The sequence below is a fragment of the Durio zibethinus genome, chromosome 1, assembly GCF_047325235.1.
Source record: "Durio zibethinus cultivar Kanyao isolate XHJ-2024 chromosome 1, ASM4732523v1, whole genome shotgun sequence".
Taxonomy (NCBI): domain Eukaryota; kingdom Viridiplantae; phylum Streptophyta; class Magnoliopsida; order Malvales; family Malvaceae; genus Durio; species Durio zibethinus.
In genome coordinates, this window is record NC_143162.1 from 30,538,138 (window position 1) to 30,561,083 (window position 22,946).

The 22,946-nt window shown below is 33.8% G+C and overlaps 3 protein-coding genes across 9 annotated transcripts; 2 read left to right on the forward strand and 1 right to left on the reverse strand.

Annotated features, from left to right (window-relative positions):
• Positions 1-1,313: 1,313 nt before the first annotated feature.
• PTAC6 (plastid transcriptionally active 6) lies at positions 1,314-5,548 on the reverse strand. Of its 4 annotated transcripts, none has more exons than XR_002692839.2 (6): positions 4,945-5,513; positions 4,312-4,380; positions 3,927-4,031; positions 2,493-2,612; positions 1,788-1,896; positions 1,314-1,707 (listed from the first exon to the last, which is right to left on the reverse strand). XR_002692839.2 is itself a non-coding variant. In XM_022912352.2 (6 exons), exons 1-6 carry the CDS (start codon positions 5,443-5,445, stop codon positions 1,591-1,593), a joined length of 1,002 nt encoding a protein of 333 aa, XP_022768087.1. In that variant the 5' UTR covers positions 5,446-5,548; the 3' UTR covers positions 1,314-1,590. The 4 variants fall into 4 exon arrangements, 2 of the variants coding, with proteins under 2 accessions (XP_022768087.1, XP_022768088.1); XM_022912352.2 differs by having other exon boundaries at positions 1,788-1,877; positions 4,945-5,548; XR_016343945.1 differs by having other exon boundaries at positions 1,668-1,707; positions 1,788-1,924.
• Positions 5,549-7,376: 1,828 nt separating this feature from the next.
• Positions 7,377-14,555, forward strand: LOC111312260 (ubinuclein-1-like). Of its 3 annotated transcripts, none has more exons than XM_022912363.2 (13): positions 7,377-8,008; positions 8,279-8,365; positions 8,452-8,544; positions 8,688-8,764; positions 9,265-9,871; positions 10,429-10,528; positions 10,619-10,728; positions 10,852-10,938; positions 11,627-11,752; positions 12,246-12,380; positions 12,485-12,532; positions 13,129-13,230; positions 13,726-14,555. In XM_022912363.2, exons 1-13 carry the CDS (start codon positions 7,736-7,738, stop codon positions 14,194-14,196), a joined length of 2,316 nt encoding a protein of 771 aa, XP_022768098.2. In that variant the 5' UTR covers positions 7,377-7,735; the 3' UTR covers positions 14,197-14,555. The 3 variants fall into 3 exon arrangements, with proteins under 3 accessions (XP_022768098.2, XP_089620645.1, XP_022768099.2); XM_089764519.1 differs by having other exon boundaries at positions 7,424-8,008; positions 10,855-10,938; positions 11,609-11,752; XM_022912364.2 differs by having other exon boundaries at positions 7,428-8,008; positions 10,855-10,938.
• Positions 14,556-14,664: 109 nt separating this feature from the next.
• Positions 14,665-22,613, forward strand: MEI1 (transcription coactivator). 2 transcript variants are annotated; one of them, XM_022912360.2, is made up of 17 exons: positions 14,672-15,141; positions 15,246-15,288; positions 15,372-15,493; positions 15,598-15,705; positions 16,246-16,390; positions 16,471-16,562; positions 16,936-17,029; positions 17,173-17,668; positions 17,917-18,059; positions 18,271-18,602; positions 19,508-19,675; positions 20,592-20,882; positions 21,033-21,467; positions 21,562-21,606; positions 21,706-21,791; positions 22,008-22,101; positions 22,260-22,613. In XM_022912360.2, the coding sequence occupies exons 1-17, from the start codon at positions 14,962-14,964 to the stop codon at positions 22,335-22,337; spliced, it is 2,952 nt and encodes a 983-aa protein (XP_022768095.2). In that variant the 5' UTR covers positions 14,672-14,961; the 3' UTR covers positions 22,338-22,613. The 2 variants fall into 2 exon arrangements, with proteins under 2 accessions (XP_022768094.2, XP_022768095.2); XM_022912359.2 differs by having other exon boundaries at positions 14,665-15,141; positions 21,562-21,791.
• The last annotated feature ends 333 nt before the right edge of the window (positions 22,614-22,946 follow it).

Sequence of the window (22,946 nt, forward strand, 5' to 3'; positions counted from 1 at the left end):
TTCATGTAATTATTTTTTAAAATATTATTGAATAAATTTAAGATTTGAATTTTTAAATTTGCAATACTCCATTCTATTCTAAATTATGATTTTTTTTTAATACCATAATATAATGAAGCCTTTGAAATAAAAAATACTACCTGTTAAGGGTTTGTAGTGATGGAAACTAAATACGATCTGTATATAATAAACTAATCATATCATACTGGGAACAAAATTAATTATATCTTAACTGTCTAATAAAAATCAAAGAGATATGACAAAAAATCTAAAATCAAAGAAAGTTTTTTTTTTTTAACTGAATATGTAAATAAATAATGGAGAAATGTTAAAACGAAAAAAGTATATATGATTTTTAGTTAAAGTGTTAGGTTATTCATAAAAAAATTAAAAATATGATACAATGATACGATATAAATATAATATAAAAAAACATAAAAATGACATAATTTAAAATTTTAATAATAATTATATATGGATTTAATAAAATAAAAAATATATTTTATATTTTCATATTAAAACAAAATATTGTAATATGTAATGTTCATATAAAATATTATACAAATATATAAATTTTAATATTTTACACAACATAAATACTAAAATTATTATGTCTTAATTAGGAATTGGGTTGGATAAATGTTGGCACTGTTCTATCCCAATGCTGCTTGGAAATGTTTTCAGAAAGGAAAATTCACATAGGAATTAGGATAGTGTATTGTTTGACGAGGGAGGCAATATGCATTAGTTTTCTACATTATAATATGTACAGTATAGCTCATTTAAATATGTTAATTTAAAATATTATTCGGTAATATAATATAAATACGATAAAAAAAAATAAAAATGATACATTTTAAAATTTTAACAAAACTTATACATAGACATAATAAAAACAAAAAGATAATTTTATATTTTTCATGTTACAAATTATAACATATAATTTTTATATAAATCATTATATAAATTTAAAAATTATGTACATGTTCACTCATTCCTCTTTTATCTTGGCCTTCCCTCTTTTGAAAAAATAATGTTTTTCACTTAGAGAAAAGGGAATTCGATCCTGTTTTAAGAGTAACAGGATCATTTACACACTACCTCATCAAATTCGGAAAAAAAAAAAGTTACTTTACTATGATCTTTCGAAAAATAATTTAGCTATATTTGAATTACCAATTAATTTGTTTTGAATTTCATTTTTTTATTAATAAAATGTTTAGGCCTTTTTATGGAAGAACTTCTACATAAGGTCAATTTGTTAAAACATTTTTTAAGTTGGCAAGCTCGTGTAGAATCCGGAAAAATCAAAAGAGCACCAAGAACAATAATTACAACAAGAGCAATAATTACAAGTTCTCCTAACTACAACAACATACAACAAAATAAAACAGGGCAGGTGCCCCAAGAACATCCGGTATTTCAGCTTCAGCAGGGAACTACTGGTGAAGGAAGTCATTTTTTGCTCTCAATTTTTTTTTTTTTTTTGCAAGTTCAAACTTCGATTTCCTATCACACTGACACATCCACATAATCTGGACTTGTTGCATGATTCTCTTCTTGAAGCAACCTCTAAATTATGTTACTGGATTAGAACCAATTTGAAATGTTGAAGTCCCGTAGCTTTCTGAGATGTCTTTCCATGTCTTGCCTGCTCTTGGCCCACTCTTCCCTTTCTATTACAGTTGTTGGATCGTCTCTTTCACTCTGAAAGCATAGAAAAGAAAAGTAATTAGGTAATGTAAAACAGGCAACTACAAAAAGTGATTTGGAGCATGGAGAGTCACCGCATGAATAATTTTGAAGGAGTTTCCGTTATCACGTATAACAAGCAGGTCACTCTTTCTATCCCGGTTTCTTCCTCCTGGAACTGTGACCTATAGAAAGAATCAATAACTTAAAACATGGCAAATCACAGAATGAGCTGCAACCATCCAAAAAGGATCGCATGTTAACTTTTAAATGTAGGATGAGGAGGATTCCTTATGACCATAAAAAAAGACCAAAAAAAGTACAAGTCTTATTGCCAAGTTAAACATGTCCATACACAATTAGGAGGCTCTTTTTGGGGGTATTTTAGCATTATTTACCAATTTATATATCATAAGAAATGTAGAAACATTGTGATATTCAGTTGTTGCCACTTGTTGTTGTTGTTGTTCTTCTTCTTCTTCTTTTTTTTTTTTTTGCTTGAACCAGCAGTCATTGTTTAATATGTTATAATGTTCAAGTTGTCCTTGAAATAGGTTCTAGGGCAAGCTCAAGGATAAGAACAAGACTGCATCTTCACCCTTACAATGCAAAGCGTCATAAAATAAAATTAAAAAAAAAAAAAGAGCAGAGGAATATTTCTTATCTGAACCCACAAGGCTAAAAATTACTTAATCTAAACCAGAAAGATACCAAAAAGAGAATGGAAGACACAAATTTTGTTGTAGCCTCATGTGCAAAAGAAGAGTATTCAATGTAGATTTAACTACAAAATTTCTTACCAAAACTTTTGCTCTTGTAATTGACTTGGTCTTTGAATCAATCACATATATCTCCTCAAAGTCTAGCACAAATTCTGGGTCACTCAACCTTCGGTTCCTGTAATGTTTTGTCAAAAAAACCTGCAATAAAAAAGCAGCCAGCCATATATTGCTCAAAGAAAAACAATGATCCTATACCTCTGATTGAGATAACAGACAGATTCCCATGTATTGCAAATGAGAGGAAGATTTTTGATTGTTCCGAATTCCTAAATTCTGTAATTTGTGAATCTGACTTATATCTTTGTTTTGGTATCACATCAAGGTTAAGTTGTAATTTGCATACTAGCACCAGCTTCCACCCAATTTTCTTTCTTCTTCTATTGCTTATTCTTATTTCACAGTTCTTCTGGCATGTCCCTTTTTTTTTCTTTTTATTTCTCAATAAATCCCAAATCCTAATTGTTGCAGAGCTATAAAGAACAGACTAACTTATAAATTTATTCAATAGATGTCAAACAACAAGGTAGGCTGCAATTGACAAATACAAAAAGTAGGGCAATAATTGGGATGTTAGCTCTCTTTATGTCAAATCTATAAACTGGTTGAATCTTATGTCCAATTGATAAGCATTTAGAAAGCCTTTATCATGAATGGAAACAGCATAGAAAGATAAGTTAGATGAGCAAGATTGCATATAATAGGACATGGCTAACCCCACATAATGGTTGAGGATTTGCCGAGTTAATTAGCCAAAGATGAGATTGGACCAAGCTTATAGAGAACAGAAAAGACAGATATAACCAACTCTCCAAAAGGTGATAAAAACCTGAAAATTACATTGACAAGAGTCTACCTATAACTGCTAGCCCTTCAAAAAGGCAGTCCTAGCCTACTAATCAAGAACAGAGCTAATGTCAGCAAAGGTAGTTAACACTAGACTCCGGAGGAAAAAGGGCGCATCACACTTCTAAAAATACTTGCAAGAACATGCTTGTAGTATCCAATCCCTTTAGCAATTTTACATTTTTTTCTTTCTAAAGAGTAAAGAAAATGTCATCCCTTAGCAATATTATAACCTTCAAGGGTTGAGAAGGCATAAAATCTAAAAGCCTGGATTAGCCTTTTATTTTAATATCACTAAAATGAAGCATAGGCAAATTATGGAGTTCTATCATAGCTTTGTTGAGGAATAACAGATATTTTTGTAAGAAAGGTCAAACCAACTCAAATTAACCAAACCAAATGCTCTTGAACCAACATAAAAACGAGTTAAAGAATAGCTACCCATAATGTTATTCAGACTACAAACAAAATTAGAAAAGATACACTTGTATCAAGTACATTTTTATCTTGGAAGGGTCAGGTTTGCAGGAGGAGGGAGTGAAAACTAGAAGGCTATTGGATTCACATGTTAAACAAATGACACATTATGCCGCAACAGATAAGTCATACCTTCATGATCTCTTTCTCAGATTTATAAAGTGGATCTCGAGGCGCATCAATGGGTGGTTCCGTAACATTGTAGCAGCCATAATCACTCATTGCACAGCGGATGTACTGTAATTTTGATAAACAGAATCGCACCCATTAATGAAAACGAATCAAAAGACAAATTTAAAGCATGCCAATTTGAGTAGCCATTACCAAAAAGGTCAAATGATTATAAAAAAAAAAAATGAGACAGAGTATCATAAACAATTCAAATCTATAACACATTATAGCCACATTATTCTTCCTCCTCAGAACATTATAGCTACATTAACTTTATATAAGGAATCAGAAATTTCATGTCCAAAAAAAATAAAACCAAAAGAAAAAAAATCAACAATTACACTACCTTTTGAGGCATTGGAGCCAGAACCTTGGGAATGGAATACACATCCGTATCCGGTGGAGTAACATACATCTAAGAAAAACCATATAAAAAAAAAAAAGATAAAGATGAAAACCACATTAAAAGTCCAGAAACAAGAATTAAACACAAAAAGCTAACCAAAAACTCATATTAATGCATTGTGAACAGGGGGTAGAAACAAGAGATCACATTTTTTAGCTTAGCACGTTTTCTAAAGAAACCAGACAGAGGGCATTGATGATCTCAGTTATCCAGAGGAAAGTTGGTAACCGGAATGAGGAATTCAATTGGGCTATAACAAAACTTAGGGACAAAGCCATTATCACTCTTATTACTTTAATTGTATGGAATACTATTGCATATTGGGTTTTCCTGTAATTTGCAGGTTGTAAATACTGTAGAACGACATTCCTGCTTCTTTGGATAATGAAAATTAGCTTAAAAAACAAAATTTAAGTAAAACCCATATCCAAAAAACCAACAAAAGTAACACAAAACGATCAGAAACAACGATGCAAGTGCAGAAAAAAAATTCTACCAATATCCATAACATATATAAAAAAAAACCCCCGAAACCAACAGGGAAAAAATTAAAATGAAAGAAAACTCTCTAACCTCCCTGAAATCATAGACATCATTATCCGGGTCGGGTGGCTTCCGAATAAAAAAGTCACAATCCAATAAGCTGATCTTATGAAACTCCTCCTCGTTTATCCTATAATCCACCACCATATCCGAGTCCCATCCTTGAGTCGACACAAAGCTCTTACTCTCAATAATGGCAATGTCCACGTCAACAGTAGTAGCGGAAGCGGTAGCAACAGAGGCGGCCTCTAAAGGGTCGTATTCGACTTCAAAGTCTTTCGTGTTGTCGAGTTCGACTTCTTCTTCGTCCGCGTCGTAGTCGCTGGGTCCTCCCGGATCGGCGTCGCCGTCGCCGTCGTCGACTCGGACGAGGAATGAGGGTTTTAGGGTGGGGGTTAACGGGAAGTGAAGGGGTTTGGGCTTGAGGGAAGGGAAGGGAAGGATGGAGCGGGTGAGGAGGAGGGACGAGGAGTATTTTGGGGTGAAAAATGGTGGGGTGGGGAAGAGAACGGCGGTGGCAGTGGAGGTCATGGTAGCTGGAGAAAGGGGGAGGGAAAGAGCTGACAGTTTGGCTAAGATTTTTGAAATACTTCAAGGAAGCATCTTAAAATCATTTTTTTTTTATGAATTATTTTGAATAAATTATTTTTGTCTTTGAGAAATATATATTTTTAGATAAATTATTCCATGTAAGTTGAAAAGATAAAATTTCTTGATGCAATTTTTTACCGTTCATTCAACCTCATAAAAACCTTTTTTGTAAAGGAGGTTAGTAAAATAAGAAAAAGGATATATATAATTAACTATTAAAATTTAAACTTTAATTAAATGTCATTTTTAAAATAATTAAATAAAGCCAAATATCGAGTTAATGATTTTTTTTTTTTTTTGCTTTTGGAGGGATATTGTCTAATAATGACGTTATATAAATTAGTAATTTGTCTAGTGTTCCCAGTTAGGATAATTTTTTTTATTTAGATAGCTTTTGTTATTTGAAAATATGAATTTTCTTATTAAAAAATTTGTTTTTTCCATATCCTAATATATATTAATATCACTCTAATTATATGTTGTTAATAATGATAATTCTAAAAATGAAATAAAATAATAAAAATAACATAGATTAAAATTATTATTCATTAATTATCTAATTTATATCATAAATATAATTGCAAATGTAATTGATATCTTTTGTTTTTTAAATTATTTTTTATTTAATTATATAATCTAATGTATTTGAGCATTTCGTGATATAAAAAAATATAATAATGTTCATGTTCTCAAGACATTCATTTGCGAAATTTGATTGGATTATTAATAATAAAATTCATAATTTGTGGCATACTCTATTTATATTCATTTAAACGAGCATACAAATTTTCCTTTCACTTCAAAACTTATATAATTTATATGTAATTATTTTAAGTGAGTAAAATAATTAAAAAATCTTGTCATTATATTACATTTACCCTTATTAAATGCTTTAGCATTGTAAAAATATATAGACAAAATTAAAAATTTATTGAATAAAAATATACATATATCTCAAGTATAAAATTATAAAATAAACCCAAAATTAAACAAATAAATTTAATATTAAATTAAATTTTATCAAAATAAATCTATATATTTATATATAACAAATTCTCACATCAATCCTTAATTTTAAAATTTGATACCTAAATTAAAAATATCACTTTAAACTTCTTTCAAATATACATGTAAATCTACTAAACAAAGTAATTAAATTTCATTTTAATGATAGATGATAGATGAATGTGTAATATAAATATATTATATCTAGAATAAAACATTGTAGGAAAAAATATTTAAAATATAACATGCAACAAATATAAGTTTTAAAATTAAGATAACTTATGTGTAATTGTTCTTTTAAATTAGATAAGTAGTAAGGAGGAAAAGTTTAAAAGTAAATTATGAAATTAAAAAAAAAGTTTTAAAATCATTTTTCACATAATATATATTAATGATTGATATTAATTAATTTTTTATTTACATTTATCATATCAATTACGCAATTTTTTTAAAAAATTTGTTTATGGACTATTTTTTCTTAAAAATGGTAAAATTATTTTTTGTCATTTATTTTTTTGTTAAAATTTGCCTAAAAATTCCAATTTTAGAGAATTCACATAACCATTCTCGTTATCCTTCAATTTTTTTTATTTTATTTAACAAATGAAAATTTTTATTAATTTAAATTAGCAGCATTTTGATTAACTAAAATAAATAAAAGGAAATAAATAAAAAAGCTCTTTTTGAAATGGGTTTATTAATTTGGTGATTTGGATCAACAACTCAAGTTTGAACCAAACTAAGTTGGCCCAGCAAATCAATATTCCATTCAACCAGGCTAGCGAGTCTAGCCCACGCACCTGGATCATGTGACCTAGAGCCCTGCTCCCCCAAAACTAAATCACAGGCTTGAATAGATCCGGACCGTCATGATCTCATCTGCATGTAACCCCATCCTTTCCCTTTCTCCGTTTTCTCCCTCGAATTTCTCAGGGAAAGAAATCCGCAAGAAAATTAGCCCAAAAAACCATTAAAATTTTTTAACAACCCACAATTGAAAAGAAAAGAAAAGGAAAAAAAAAAAAAAAAAAAACCCAACCCCTCCCAAAGGGAAACGCTTTTTTTTTTTTTTTTGTCCCGCGCAGCTCCCTTTCTCATTCTCTTCCTCAATCAAATTCCCCAATCTAGGTCCCAAATTAGAGCCTTCTTTTACTGATTCTTGAATATTCTTTCGTTTTAATTAACCCTAGGGATAACAATTGGGTGACCCGAACCGGAATTCTTGATGGAAGAAAAGAGTGCCGGTGGTGGAGGAGGAGCCGGTAGTGGTGGTGGTGATTCCTCGAGAGTGGTCGTGCCGAAGGTGATGAAGTCTGGTGACCGGCAAGTTTTCACGGTTGAGCTCCGACCAGGAGAGACCACGTATGTTTCCTGGAGGAAGCTTGTCAAAGACGCCAACCGGGCCAATGGATCTTCTTCCGCTGAGGCTGTGGTGGCGGCGCCAGCACCTGAGCCGCCTCCTAATGCTCATCCTAACCTCCAGTCTCGCATCAACCCTGTAAGAGCCGCTTCTTCAATCCCTACGTAATTGCATTTTTTACTCTTGAATTTATTATATATTTTTTAATTTTTTTACGTGCATGCTTACATGAAGTTTAACTTAGTAGTTTTGTCGCGTTTAATTTAAGAAATTGTGCTTTGAATATTTTGGTATATTTGAATGTGTTTGTATTGTTTGGCTACCAAGAAAATGTGGGAGAGTGAAAGAAAATCTAGTAATTGCTTTTTTCCTTTTGGACCATCCTTAATCATGCTTGACATTATCTAGGGACAAGCGGCTGAAAAAGAAGCGAAAGATGAACCACCTCCAAATCGATTCAGTGCTGTTATTGAGAAGATTGAGCGTCTTTACATGGTATTTGTATGTTTTGTTATGCTTGAGAGTATTTTGAGAAGCACTTTGATTAATTTATGTTAATATGAGGTGAAATTCTTTCTCAGGGTAAAGATAGCAGTGACGAGGAAGAACTGGATGAAACTCCGGATGATGATCAGTATGATACAGAAGATTCTTTTATTGATGATGCCGAGCTGGTGGGTACTAAAATCTATTACTTCTAGTTTTAGCCTGTCTATGTTGGTTTTATGCAACATCAGTCGTGCTGTTCTTCTTGAAACAAGGACCATGTAATGTATTTTTATTGCTTTATAATGTTGCTTCATTGCTTGTTATGCAGGATGAGTATTTTGAAGTTGATAATTCAGCCATAAAACATGATGGGTTCTTTGTTAATAAGGGAAAGTTGGAAAGAATGTGAGTTTATATGGACTGGTTTCATTTTGCTTCTTCTCCATTGGTTGGTGACAAAGCTTTACTAATGATCCTGTTTAGATGGCAATTCATATGTATGCTATGACATACCAGAAGAAACCATACATCTCTTATCAGTTAAAGCTAAGTTAATTTATGAATTATTTCTCTTAAATGGGCACAAATTTGGCTCCAAGACCAAAATAAAATGGTACCTACAATTAGGCTTGCAACTTTAATTGAAACAGTAAGTTAAACTTATGTCAACAATACTGAAGTGGTTGTCAAGGACCCCTTGCTCTTATTGTCTAAAGTAATCTTATATCAATATTTATTTTATGTTTCTTTTGTCACAGCAATGTGGGTAAAGCTAGTACACATGATTTATCTTTAATTTACCTTATCAAACTATATGCTTTTTCATGCTGAAAGTTCATTAGTAGTTGATTTCTTCCAATTTCGCTTCCCTGATTTCTTTTATTTCTTTTCCTTCTTTTTTCAAGAAATGAACCTCCTGTGATACCTAACCAGCAGGCCAAGAAAAGGCGAAGAAAAGACGCTGCAAAACCTCCTGGTGAGAGTGACGAAGGTTGTGTGCCAAATAAACATGTAAAGGCAGCAAAGATGACTGCAGGGAGGGCTGAACCATCTCTTGTGAAGGATATTTCTAATTCTTCTCAGAATTTGACTCCATTAAATGAACAATATAGGGATTTAAAAGCTCAGAATCAATTATCATTTTCTGGTGTTTCTTCCAAGAAGAAATATTCTGAGACAACGCTAGCATTGGATTCTTCATATTTGAAAATTCCAAATGGTGATACTTCTGTACCTTTGGCAGATTTCAAGGACATTGAAAAGTCGAAAGTGGGATTTCTGCTGTCAAAAAATGTTGTCAGTAGCAAATTGAAAGATGCAATTGGATCCTCTGATATTTTGTATCAGAAATACCATGATAAAAATGCTTACTTACAATCCAAATCCCAACATGGAAAACTAATTGGCAATATTGACGAGCTTGAACAATCAGTTCGACCGAAAGAAAAAAATGGCATCCGTGAACTGCCAGACATTAATGTTTCTGATAGCAAACATGCTATGCTGTCAACAGTAAGTTATGTTTTTAATCTTCAACATTTTTTTTTCATAATTTGTTCCATTTCTCAATTTTATATTGGCTGGTTAATAACTTGTTTGTCATAATTAGTAGCTGCATAACCTAGTTTGAGTGTTGACATGAACACAGGTTTCTGTTAATGACAACCTACAATATCTGAAAACAATAGGAGTTTGATGGCTGTGTCTGTATGTATTACAATAATAAAAGCTTTGAACATGGATTTACATGCCATCCACTTCGTCTGAAAGATTGGTGCTTCGCATTAGTGATAAAGATAGGGAAAATTGAAACAGTTCTGGGTTAATTTGTTATATTGGTCCGTCAAATTTCACCTGAACAGTACGTGGACTACTGAAAACACCCTGGAAAGTTCAAGGGCCCCATAGACCTCTCTTTGTGAGTGTGTGTGCATGTAGGGCAAAATATTGGAGTAGAGGTTCCTGCTATGTTCCAAATTATTGTTCATCAGAGAGAAGTGAGCTACTACTATTGCATTAGATATTAATGCTATCATATTGGTTTTGATTATGTGTAATCTATCATGCAGAAATCTTCACACATGCAGAAAAAGGATGGTTCTACTCTTAGGCCCAAAAGTTCTGTACTTGAAAAGGCCATTAGGGAGCTAGAGAAGATGGTTGCAGAATGTAAGTGTATATGTGTTTCTTCTACAATTTAATTATGAATGGTTCCTTTTAAAGTAAAATTCGTTTTCTTTCCTGTCTGAAATATCACAGCAAGGCCGCCTGCTATGGAAAATCAAGAGGCTGATACTTCATCCCAAGGGATTAAGAGGAGATTGCCTAGAGAAATAAAGCTCAAGCTTGCTAAAGTTGCTAGATTAGCGGTATGGACTGTCATTAACTTTATGTCCTGTAAAATAACTCACTTTCTGATTGTCATTTTTTTAAAATAGCATCTTTCCTTTAGACAAAGGTTAAGTTTTTCCATTTTCTTTTGATATTTGTAGCAGGCAAGCCAGGGGAAAGTTTCTAAGGAGTTACTAAATCGCCTGATGAGCATCCTTGGTCATTTAATACAGCTAAGAACACTTAAGGTATCTTTCCTTTTTTATGAATGAGTATGACACTCATGAAATTTTCAATGGCAATTCCAACTTTTTGCCCTTACTAGATCAAGATTGAAAGGGGCTTGGAATATTATCATGTTATGATTGCATGCCAACATACCGATAACTCCCAAGTCTAGAAATACTTTCTGTTAAATATACCTTTTCTACTGACTTGGCTTTTGCTTTTAATTCACGTGCTGTAGTTTCTTTTGTTTTAATGAAGAAAAGTTGGTACACCATACATTTGACTACTCGTGATCATTATAACTGCAATTATGGTGGGTTTGTAATGTAATTAGTGCATATGTTTTGGGTTTTGAATCATGCAATCAAATTTGTGTGATCTTGAAGCATTTTTTGCTTGTGGTTATAATCCAAGTTCATTGGGGGAGCCTATTGTAGAACTATACCACTTGACCAAGTTTTCTGACTTTTAGAAGAGATTCTCGAGGTAATCATCTTTATGCTTTGAAACGCAGAACTGGTAAAAGAATTAATGGAACAGTGCAAAACTATGTAAACTTTTGTGCATTAATCCTTTTTTTCCCCCTAATAATAGACTAAATCCTCTTGTTTTCTCTCAATGATCCTTTCCAATAAAGTTGTTCTACCAATTTGGATCCTCTTTGTAAATTACGTATCTTCAAATATTGAGGCAGAATTTTGGTTGCAGAGGAACCTCAAAGTCATGATTAGTATGGGTGTGTCAGCAAAGCAAGAAAAAGATGATAGATTTCAGCAGATAAAGAAGGAAGTCATTGAGATGATAAAGACAAGAATTCCTTCTTTTGAGACAAAGGTTTGTTTTATTCTCTTTCTTTCTCTCTCTGTTCCTCCCCCTCACTATTCTGATTTTTATTTCATTTTAGTTTCTGTTTCCTTTCTTAGTTTATCCTGATTCAACTGTCTTTATCTTTTTTTTTTCCTTTACTCTATAATGAAAAATAGTGTTTATTCTGCTTTGCTTGTAACCAAGAGCAAAAAATTTTCTGTTCTACACTATTCCACATAGTGCCTGCACTTCTGTTAAAATATGCCTTTTCTCATCTTCTCGCCCTATGCTATTGTTCTTCTTTTTTTATCCTTCCTTATTTTCATGTGGATTGTTTAGTTTAAATACTTCTTCATTGTAGATTCCATTACTATTTTTCTCCTTATTTTCTCTTTTCTTTTCTCCATCCTGGTATATAAGATGATGGGCTTTCATCTTGTTCATAGATAGTACTCTATATTATCAACTAAAGTGAGAAAATTGTGCTGCTCTTAATGAAAAATGGATAATTGTTTTTCAGATGGTGGAGCCATATTCCAGAGCTTCTGATGATTTTCAAGAAATTGGTTCTGAAGAAAGAGTTTTTAGAAGGAAATTTAGCATGGACACACCATTGGAGAACAAGATTTGTGATCTTTACGACCTCTATGTTGAGGTAATCATAGGCCCTAGTGTGACCTTAACAAAATTTCATCTCTGTTGGGGAACTCTTCTTTGCAGTGAATCTTATCTTTGCTTTTTTTTGTTTAATGATTGTAGGGATTGGATGAAGATGCAGGTCCACAAATTAGAAAGCTTTATGTAGAGGTTGGGCACTTATCATTTCTTTCTCTACTCCCACGGTTGCTGTATTCATACTGAAAATCTTTATATTGGTGGCATTAGGTGCCCATGGAGGTGGCTAAGTATGTCTCTGCAGTTATTGTTTCCTGATGGTTTTTGATAGTATCACTCTCTTGCCATTTGGATGAGAAGGGTGCATGACACATCTGTTTCTATTCTACGCACCTTCTCTCTTCTGTCTTTCCCTATTTCTCTTTTATTGTTTGTATCCTTCCCTTGTACAATTGCACTCTCTGCCCCTTCAACTGCATCTTCTCTTTTTATAACTCAAAACAAGCCTTAAATTGCTTGTTATTCAACAGAATTCCATAGAATTCGCCCTACATTTCATTATTGTTCTTTTTCAAATAATTTGCATCAATCTGGTGATGTCCTTCTTGAGGTCATTTCCTGCTGTTACCTTAAACAGATCTTTTGTTCTTTGTTTTGATTATGTTCCTTTTGCATGAATTTATTGGTGACAAAACTATTGATTATTGTTCTTAACACTCTATTATACTCCTTTTTTATTTTTTCTCTGTTACATTATCATCTCACATTTGGAGTCCATCTATGAACAGCTTGCGCAGCTGTGGCCAAATGGTATGATGGACAACCATGAGATTAAACGTGCAATTTGTAGGGCAAAGGAAAGACGGAGAGCAAGGTACAATAGGCGTAAGGTATATAAAATCACTTCTCTGCTTTTTACACTTGTGTTGGTGTGTTTATGTTTTCAAATTAATTGGTAGGTCTTCTGCTGATTGGATGTAATCTATCTTGACAATTTTATGTACTTACGAGATTTGAAGCTTCCTAAGGCTTGGCAACCAAAAACCATTTTTATCCAAATATGTACAGCAACCTAGTGCATGCTTGTGATTATTCTTAGGGTTTCAGATGAACCAGTATTGGGTGGATGCTGGGCGTTTTTCTTGCCCATGATCTCTATTTTTGGTGATATATTCTTTAATGGGTCTCGACCCAGAGTTATGGGATATAAGGCCTAATTTGTTGTTGTTGTATATTCTTTAATGGGTCTCCTGTTGTAATGAGCAGTCAGTGAGATGAGATGACAGACGTGCCCTCTTGTGTGGACAAAAATGTTTGTTCTTTTCTTCGATTTTTCTCAGGTTGATATCTGTTGGCTTATTGTTTTCAATTTTCTTTTGTAAAAGGATCAAGAGAAACTGAAGAGGGAAAAGTTGTTGGCACCAAGATTGGAGGAGAGTGTTCGAGTAGAGTCAGCTTCAAGTGCTCAGCCCCAGCACGCGCGAGAGAGGTCGACTACTGATTCTGGTAGTCATGTTTTACCTTCAACTAATAAGTCAATTTCAAGCACAACAGCAGCTGCTGTCCGGATTCCTAGTCCCTCAACAAACGGTTCCAGTCTTGACAGACTAAAACAAGAGAAGTTAATGGGCATTTCAAGCAATGCCATGGATGAAATAAAGGTGGCAGATGGCTCACTGCCCAAGAAAAAGGTAAAAAGGAAGCCTGAAATGGAGTTGGGTGAATCTCATTTCCTCCCAGAGAAGTTACCTCAGCAACAGGGTGACGACAGGCACAAGTCCATGAAGCAGCCTGTGAATCTACCTCCGAAATCAACCTTTCCGCCAGCTGCTACTAGTTTCGAACAGTCAAGCTAACATCAAGTCGTTCATTTAGGGGTTCACGCCATAAAAAAGGCGTGATTAGGTGCCTTTATTTATTTATTCCTTCTTTTGTTCTTTCCTTCTCTACTCATTCTCACCTTTTAATTTTGTTTCTTTTCTTTATGATGAGCTTCATTCGCTCTGACCTACTGATATATCACGTTATCTGCCAGTACCATTTTTGTAATTAAATGTTCTTTCTCTTGCAGTCATGAGTTCTATGTTAGGAAATTAGCTCCTACATCTCATTCATGAAGCAGGAGATCTTTTTTTCTTTTCTTTTTAGACCCTCCAAAAGGTTAGGAGAAAATTATTTTTTTAATACAATTAAGAGTGTTTATATGTTTTGTTTAGCTTTTTTTTTGGATGATATTTTTCTCATGATCGTGTTCCTTTTCACGTCAGTTTTTTTTTTTTTTTCACGAGAAAATCACCCCACGGAGAAATAGCTAGGAAAGAATCTACAAAAAAAATTTCGGAAAACATTAAAGGGCGGCCTTGTGTCCGAACCATGGAGTGGCCCAGGAACCGTCCCATTAAACAAAAAGAGCAAGGTCCACATCAACAGACCATCTCGGCCCAGACCCTTCCCGCGTTTTTCCATTTTCCCTTCTTCATTCCTTTCCCAAAAATCTACCCCAAATTGAAGCAGGCCACTCTCTAACTCTCCAAAACCTAACTCTCCTCAACCTTCTCTTTAATAAACCAAATTTTAAAGAAAAAGAGAGAGAGAGAGAGGGAGAGAGAGAGAGAAAGACGATGATGAAGACGAAGGCGTTCAAGGGATCGAACGTGTTCATGTCACGAAACCTCGTCCCTCCCGAAGTCTTCGACAAGCTTCACGGCGTTCTCAAGGATAATGGAGCCCAAGTCTTCCTCTGTTGTGACCCTTCTCGAAACGGCCCCGATGACTTCCATGTTATATCTTCCATCGATCACGTAATCTCCTATTTTCCCGCCATTTTCATTTCACAAATATTTGAAATAATTTTAAAACAAGTTTTTATTTTATTTATTTAACTAATAATTTTTTTTTTTTGCAGGATAAATTTGAGGATCTTAGAGCTAAAGGCTGTAATTTGCTAGGTATTATTTTGATTTGTCTCGTATTTTTAAACTTACAGTGCTGGTAATTTATTGGTGAAAATTTTTTGTGATTTGGGCTTCAGGTCCTCAATGTGTGCTTTCATGTGCAAAAGAAAATAGAGCTTTACCTAAACAAGGGTTTACTTGCTGCCTTGCAATGGACAGCCTCAAAGTATTGGCATCTGGTTTCGACATAGATGAAAAGGTATTGCAATTGGGGTTCGTGTAAACACGTTAATTCTAATCTACTTGAATTTCATACTTACGACCCTAGTATTGATAGTTTTTTATGATGGTTGTTGGTCACAGGTTAAGATTGAAAAATTAGTTACAGCTATGGGGGGAGTGTTGCATACTAAAGCATCTTTAGAAGTGAGCTTTGTTGTTGTAAAGAATGTTCTGGCTGCAAAGTATAAGGTTTGATTCTTGTAAAATTATTTTCTCTCGTTTTCGTGCCAGCATGTGTCATGTTTAAGTGTACAAACATGGTTTTGTTAATGTCTTTAAGAACTCATTGTTTGGGCTTTGATATTCTTAAATGCTAGTATACTTTTGTGAACATAGAGTGCATCATGGTAAAATCAGTTAAAATAATATTTTTCAAGATCTTTTCCAACTTGAGTTAGGTGAGAACTATATGAAATAGGTATATGATCCCCTTCCTCTCACATATTTGCAGACCCTGCATGCATGTGGGGGGAAAAGCTTGAAAGCATGCCTGAAAGTGCTAATAGAAATATCTGTTCTTATAGGGAATATTTTAGTAATACCTTTTGAATTTTGTGCACATTCTGCTTTGAATTTGAGTTTCAATAACTCCTGTTTATTAGACTGTGAACTCGAGAGTGATTATCTTTGGAGTTTCTTGGAGAAGCTATTATCAAAAGTAGCTAACATTCATACATTGCTTTATTAGATGCTATCACTGATTATTGTCATTATTTTCTATTTATGCAGTGGGCTTTAAATGTTTTAAAGAAACCAATTGTTACTATTCATTGGTTATATCAGTGCTGGAGTGAGCACCGTATTGTCCCTCAGGAGTCATACAGGGTTCTTCCTTTTTCTGGATTGACAATATGTGTTACCAGAATTCCTGCAGGTTATTATGTCAAACTATGTATTGGCCCTCCTTGTGACAAACTATTTAATTATTGAATTCTAATATTCTCTTCCTCTCAGATGAGCGAAAGGAGATCGAAAAGCTTATCATACAAAATGGTGGAAAATATTCAGCTGAACTCACCAAGAAGTGCACGCATTTGATTTGCGATATATCCTTTACATTGTTCCTTAAGATGAAAGAGCTGATGTTATTAGTTGCTAGTTGCTTATTCTTAGTCTCCACTCTCATAACAGTTGCTTATTCTTAGTCTCCACTCTCATAACACAAACAACATACCTTAAGTTACATCTATTTATGCAAATTTCATAAAGCTGTCTATTCATTTTTGTTAAAGGAATGTTATTCAGTTTTTGAGCCTAGTTTTGTCTCTTCTATTTGATGTTTATGCATTGCACCTCAATCATCATTTTTACTTCCATCATGTACTCTTCTCAGAATAATCATCCATGGCGATTTCTGTTGGGGGAAAATGACTCTTAGCATTCTGATTGTCATTCATTTGTGATCTTAACTCTCTGTAAGCTCCTGAAGGTGACAAGTATAAAGTTGCCCGAAGATGGGGCCTCGTTCATATTGTAGTTCGGAAATGGTTTGATCAATCCATTGCTAGAAGAGGTAATGCTTTATGTTATTAATAATGTCAAGTTCTAGCACTCTTGAGTTTATGACATCTTGACATATTTGTACAACCATGTATTATCACTGATTTTAGACATTGTATCTGACCATGAATAATCCTGTTTGTCCTTGGTGGATAGCATGTCTTAATGAGGAGTCCTATCCTGTCCAGGGTGGTTGTGCATCTTTAAAGAAAAATGTGAGTGTTTCCTTGTCAGCACAGCATAGTCAAGACAAGTTTAGGGGAAGTTCAGTGTCTGCAACCTCCTCAGTGGTTCCTGAATTTAATTTGTCCACCACGCCTTCTACTGGATTAGGAGACCCAGATCTTGAAGCTACTCTCTCACAGAACATGTCTTCTGCGGTATCAGATGCTCAGGTCATTTTTAAAGAGGATGGTGGTGAAGCACCAATTTTGCAGCCCTCTAATGACACAAAACTTGATGGTTGTGTTGCCAATGATTCTCAATCAGAAGACAATGATCTATACTTGTCAGACTGTAGAATTTCTCTTGTTGGCTTTGAAGCTTCTGAAATGCGTAAACTGGTTACCATGGTGCGTAGAGGTGGTGCATCCCGGTATATGTCATGTAATGATAAATTGACACACATAATTGTTGGGACTCCATCTGAAGTGTAAGTATTTCTTCTTTTTTTACAAGCTAAGTTGTGAATTTATTTCTTTGTTTCTTCTTTTCTTTTGCCATATAATTTCCTCCTTTGGGTTCTTTTTATATCATGCTTTGCAAGCCATGCTTTAAATCATGTGGGCTAAGTGTGATTTTGTTACATTTGGCTATTTAGTGAGCATGCTAAATTTTTTTGGAATATCATCCTGTATTTTCATAAAGCTTTCTCTTTCACATGCTTGTCTTATTGCCTAGGGAAAAGAAAGAGATAAGAGGCCTTGCAGCTTCAGGTGTTATCCATGTGGTAAAGCCCAACTGGCTTGAAGACTGTGATCGTCAAAAGAAAGAAATCCCTGTTCACCAGAGTCATGTTGCATATGAGTTACTTCTTCCTAAAGGTTGCCAAATATTCTCTGGCAATCACTTGATCTTGAATTCATCTTCATGCAGGATGTATATTGTTTTTTTTTTTTTTTTGACATTTTCATACCATAAAAAGATAAATTTTGTTCTGGCTTGTTGAATTAACAGATATCATCAGTAAGCTCTTTATTGTTTCTGTTATGCGTTATTTTTCATGTTGTTTAACTGATCATCATGCTTGCACAGATTCTGTACTCCCTGTTAGAGGAGCAGTGACAGGAATGATTAGTTTGAATCAAAGCAAATCCTTAGTTCTTACAAACTCCAGAACTGAAATGCCACCATCATTGGGGAAAAGTCTAGATGATAAGCCCAAAATCGACATGAAGGGGTCCAACTCTTTGGAAGCTACTGTGGGATCATCCAAGCGGGGCCTACTTCCTATTGTAAATAGTACAAATAATGGTGCGCAGAAGCAGCAATGTGACTCCATAGTCCAAAATCTCAAGAATGGGATGCCATCAACTGTATTTAAGGGGAAAACATTTTGTTTTTCAATTTCCTTTCCTGAAGATAGGGTAAGGATCTTGCCTCAAAAATTGTTTCTTAGCATGACTTTTTCTTTGTGAATTTCTGAGATGATTCAAGTTTTTTGAAAATGTCGACGTCTTTCCTGAAGATACATAGTCTAGAAGACTTTGGAAAAAACTTACAAATATGCACAAAAAGGTTGCCAAAAGAATTTATGCATCAGAAAATAACCACCTGAAACCATTCGCCTTTACAAAGAAGAGGATTTGATTTTATGTGTTGACTTTGGCAGTAAGCTGGTCAAGTTGATTATGTTGGCCAGTGAATTAGACTTGAATTAGGCTTCAAACTTTATGCTTGGTTTGCTATTACTTTCTTGTGCTGGTTTGCACTTAGGAGATTTAGGCATGTTATGTGAGTCAAGCCTTCTATTGCAAGCTAAAATGTGTATTTTGTGCTTTTCTGTATATAAATTCTTGTTGAGATACTGTAGAACTGGTTTTGCCTGTGGATGGGTATATTTGCTGATATTTTCTTTGGCTAAGCAATTGAATCACCCAAATGAAGAAGGGAATTGCCTTGTTTTCCCTCAAACCAAAATTTAGACTGGCGAGGGGCTGTGGAGGAACAAAGGACACTTTACTCTTGCAGTTGGTCAATGTGGGATGCCCCATTTAGTAACTAGAAAAATTCTGAAGCTCCTCATTTAAAGTAAGAGGCACCTGCCCATATTAATGGATTAATAACCATTTAAAGCTTCAATGTTTTTGTTGTCTAACATCTCAAGTATTTAACTGCCTTCTTTTAGCTGTTCTAGCATGCTGTATTCATTTTTCTCTGGTATATCTTGTTACTTTGGATCTATGTATTGCTATCTCTTTCTCAGTTTCCAAAGGTGGCTGTTTCTAGTTCTTTTTTTTCAATACACTAAGTTTTGGATTTCTTCTGCCAGAGAGCTGAAATTGTTGAATGGGTGGATCAAGGTGGAGGACAGTTTGTTGCGGATCAAGTAAAAGGGAATGTGAATTTCATTATTGAGTGTCATGGTGTGATACGCAGATCTATGATTGATTCCCAAATTACTTATGTGTCTACTCACTGGGTCCGATCTTGTTTAGAGGTATGGTTGAAACTTCGTGTTTGGTCATGATATGCCTTTTTCCCATTACACAAGGTGCAATATTCTATACTTGTCTACTACTGTTGCACCTGCTGCTCTGCTGTTTCCTTTGGTTTCTTCTTGACTTTAAACCATCACGCCTAATTATTATTAATATTTTTTTTGAGTTAATTATACTCTTGGTACTTGAATTTAGCAAAATGTACAAATTGGAACCTAAAGAAATAAAATGTACAACTTGCACCTTGAACTTTTAAATTATATATCATGTTAACCCAAACTTTAATCCCACTAATCATATCAGCTTTTATGTGTGACATTTGACAAATATTATCAAGTATGTGTTCACTACATATACTATCAACATCTTTTTTCAATATACAAACAACAACAATACACTAAACTTTTTATCCCATACTCTGGGGTTGGCTGTATGAAAAACCAAATAAGAGAATCAAGTTAGGTTGTATTTTGAATCTTCTTGTGCCACTCATTTCTATCAACAACCACCTGTTCACCTTTTTTCAATTTAAATTAAAAAAATATATTTTTTGCTTGAATTGTAAAATTATCTAAGATCGGTTGATTATTATTTGTCAAATGACATCCACATGAATTTTTACAAAATTTTTAACGCCTTTTTTAACAAATAATATGCATATAATAAAATTATATTAGTTAGATATCATATAAGCGAGTTAAGTTAATAGTATCAAAATTTGGATTAAAATGATACATTATTTGAAAATCTAGGGCGCCAGTTGTTCATTTTATTTCTTTAGGTACCAATTTGTACATTTTTCAAAGTTCAGGTACCAAAGTTGTAATTATATCTTTTTTTTTATTATTATTATTTGGTTGTATTATATATCTTTTTTGTTATCTTGTCAATGCTGATGGAAAACTGGTATTTTAGGCTGGGTGCTTGCTTGATGTTGGTAATCATATTCTCTACTCACCCCTTCCCTGTCAAATTCCTTTTCCTGGGTTTAAAGGCTTTCGCTTTTGTGTTTCACAATATGAAGAGAAGGATAGACTGCTATTAAGAAATCTGTGCTTTATTCTTGGAGCTAAGTTTGTGGAAAAACTTACAAAAAAGGTGACCCATTTATTGTGCAAGTTTACTAGTGGACCAAAATATGAGGCTGCTTTTAAATGGGGAATACATTCAGTTACATCAGAATGGATATATGAATGTGTGAGGCAGGTATGGTTCTGATTCTCTCCCTCTCTCTCTGTGTCTCTATGTGCAATTTTGCTGTTGTGAGCGTGTCTGCCCCGAGTTTATGTTTGTTTATCTGTTTCATTGGAAATGAAAGACAAACAAATTTTCATGTGTGCAATTTATATCGTCTAGAATAAAGTTGTTTCTCTGGATCCATTTTGCCCAAAAGAAGTTACGGCCCAAGACCAAGAGGCAGGATTATGCACTGTGAGCCAATTTCCGACTCAAGCTGTTCAAATGATGTCTGTAGACATTCCATCTCAGTTTATGAGTCAATCACAGGAACTGAGAACACAAGCTCTTGGTGTTAAAAATGGAACCATTATTGGTGATAGAAATGATGGCTATAGAGATGGGGCCAAACAATCAATTGTTCATCTTAAAAAGGCAAGGCACTTGGAAGATGATGGCCAAAATGGTCCGCTTGCTTCTGGAGTGCATTTATGCGAGCCTGTTTTGAATGAGAATTCTACTGAAAACAACAAATCAAAAATTGCGGGGGAGGCTGCCCAAGTTTTGCCCGATGTAGCTGCTGCTATAGAAGACTTACTGGAGCAAACTAGTAAGGTAAATATTGATGTTTCTCTGTCTGTACCACCTAATTGTTTTATTGCATTCAGATTGCTTGTTGGTTAACTCATTTCGCTGTTTCATTTTTAAGATTCATGATCAGAAGTCACCAGAGAGGGATGCTTGTGATAAAAGTGTATCCTTATATTTGTTGATTTTTCCAATATTAAAAATGTCTACTTTTCATTTCTTATGTACGTTTGTGCATTGGTATCAATCCTTGACGATAGAACAGATTTTTGCATCTGATTGTACGGGCCTCCATCAAGACCATACAGATTCTCATTCTGTTATTGGGTTATCTAGACACTGGTTAAGCAGGTAACCTCTTTATACTATACAAAAGAAGTGTTCTCCCCTTTAGCCTTGTTAATCTAATGGCTGAACTATTCCCCTTGCATGTGCCTGCTAAAGCCTAATAAAGAAAGAACCTACTGAATTTTGGGACAATAGCAAGGCCAATGGGGAATTTTTTATCATTATAGGGGGAAATATTGTTTCATTTCTCATCTCCGATTAACGTTATGCTTTTTTCAGGACTGTGAGAAAAGATGAAATTAGCAGTTATTCTGGAGATGTGAATGTGGGCGGCCTATATGATGGTTTCAGTGAAACACAAACAGAGTCTCAGGTTTCAGATCTTGTCATAAAAGTTTCTTTTTCCCTCTCTCAGCAGTTTTCTAAAAGGACCTGTGTTATTGACTTTGAGAAGATAAAAATAAGTAATCCCAACATTTCATCCATCAAGTTTTTGATTGTAATGTTAGTGCTTAACATTGGAAAATGCAGGTTGTGGGTTATGAAGAAGATTTATCGGGCAGACAAATGCTTATAGACCGAGTTCGAACCCGAAGTAGCATGGCCTGAAGTACTGGAAGTCCACCCTTGCTAAGCAAGTAAACTTGACACTGGCAACCAAATGAAGTTTGATGGTTAACTCAGGTTCGCTCTCAGGCTTAATGCATCAATCAAGTTTTTAGCCTTGCTTATGTACATGCTCTAAAAGGGAGATAATGCAAAGGTAGTTGTAAAACTTGTACATGCTTGTATTTTGAGCCTGTAAATCATTTATTGATCTAGGGAAAAATAATGTGCTAATTCTGCCTATTCTAATTGGTTATTCATGCGAATTATTTTGAACTATGTTACTTTTACTTTATGATTTGAAGCTGAGAGTTTTGATGGGAACTGGAAAACGACGTAAAATTCTTAGTTTCTTTGGATGTGACATCCATTTGTCCGCTGTGAATGTATTTGGAGATAGGCAATTTAAAAGAAGATAATTATGATATGAGACGAAAATAATATAATAAAAATGAAAGTAATATTATTTAAAATTTTAATAAAAAATTATAAAAATTTAGTAAAAATAAAAAATATATATTTTATATTTGATATGTTGATATAAATCATAATAGAATAAATATTTTATATTTATTTAATATAAAATAATAAAATATAAATATACGAATTATC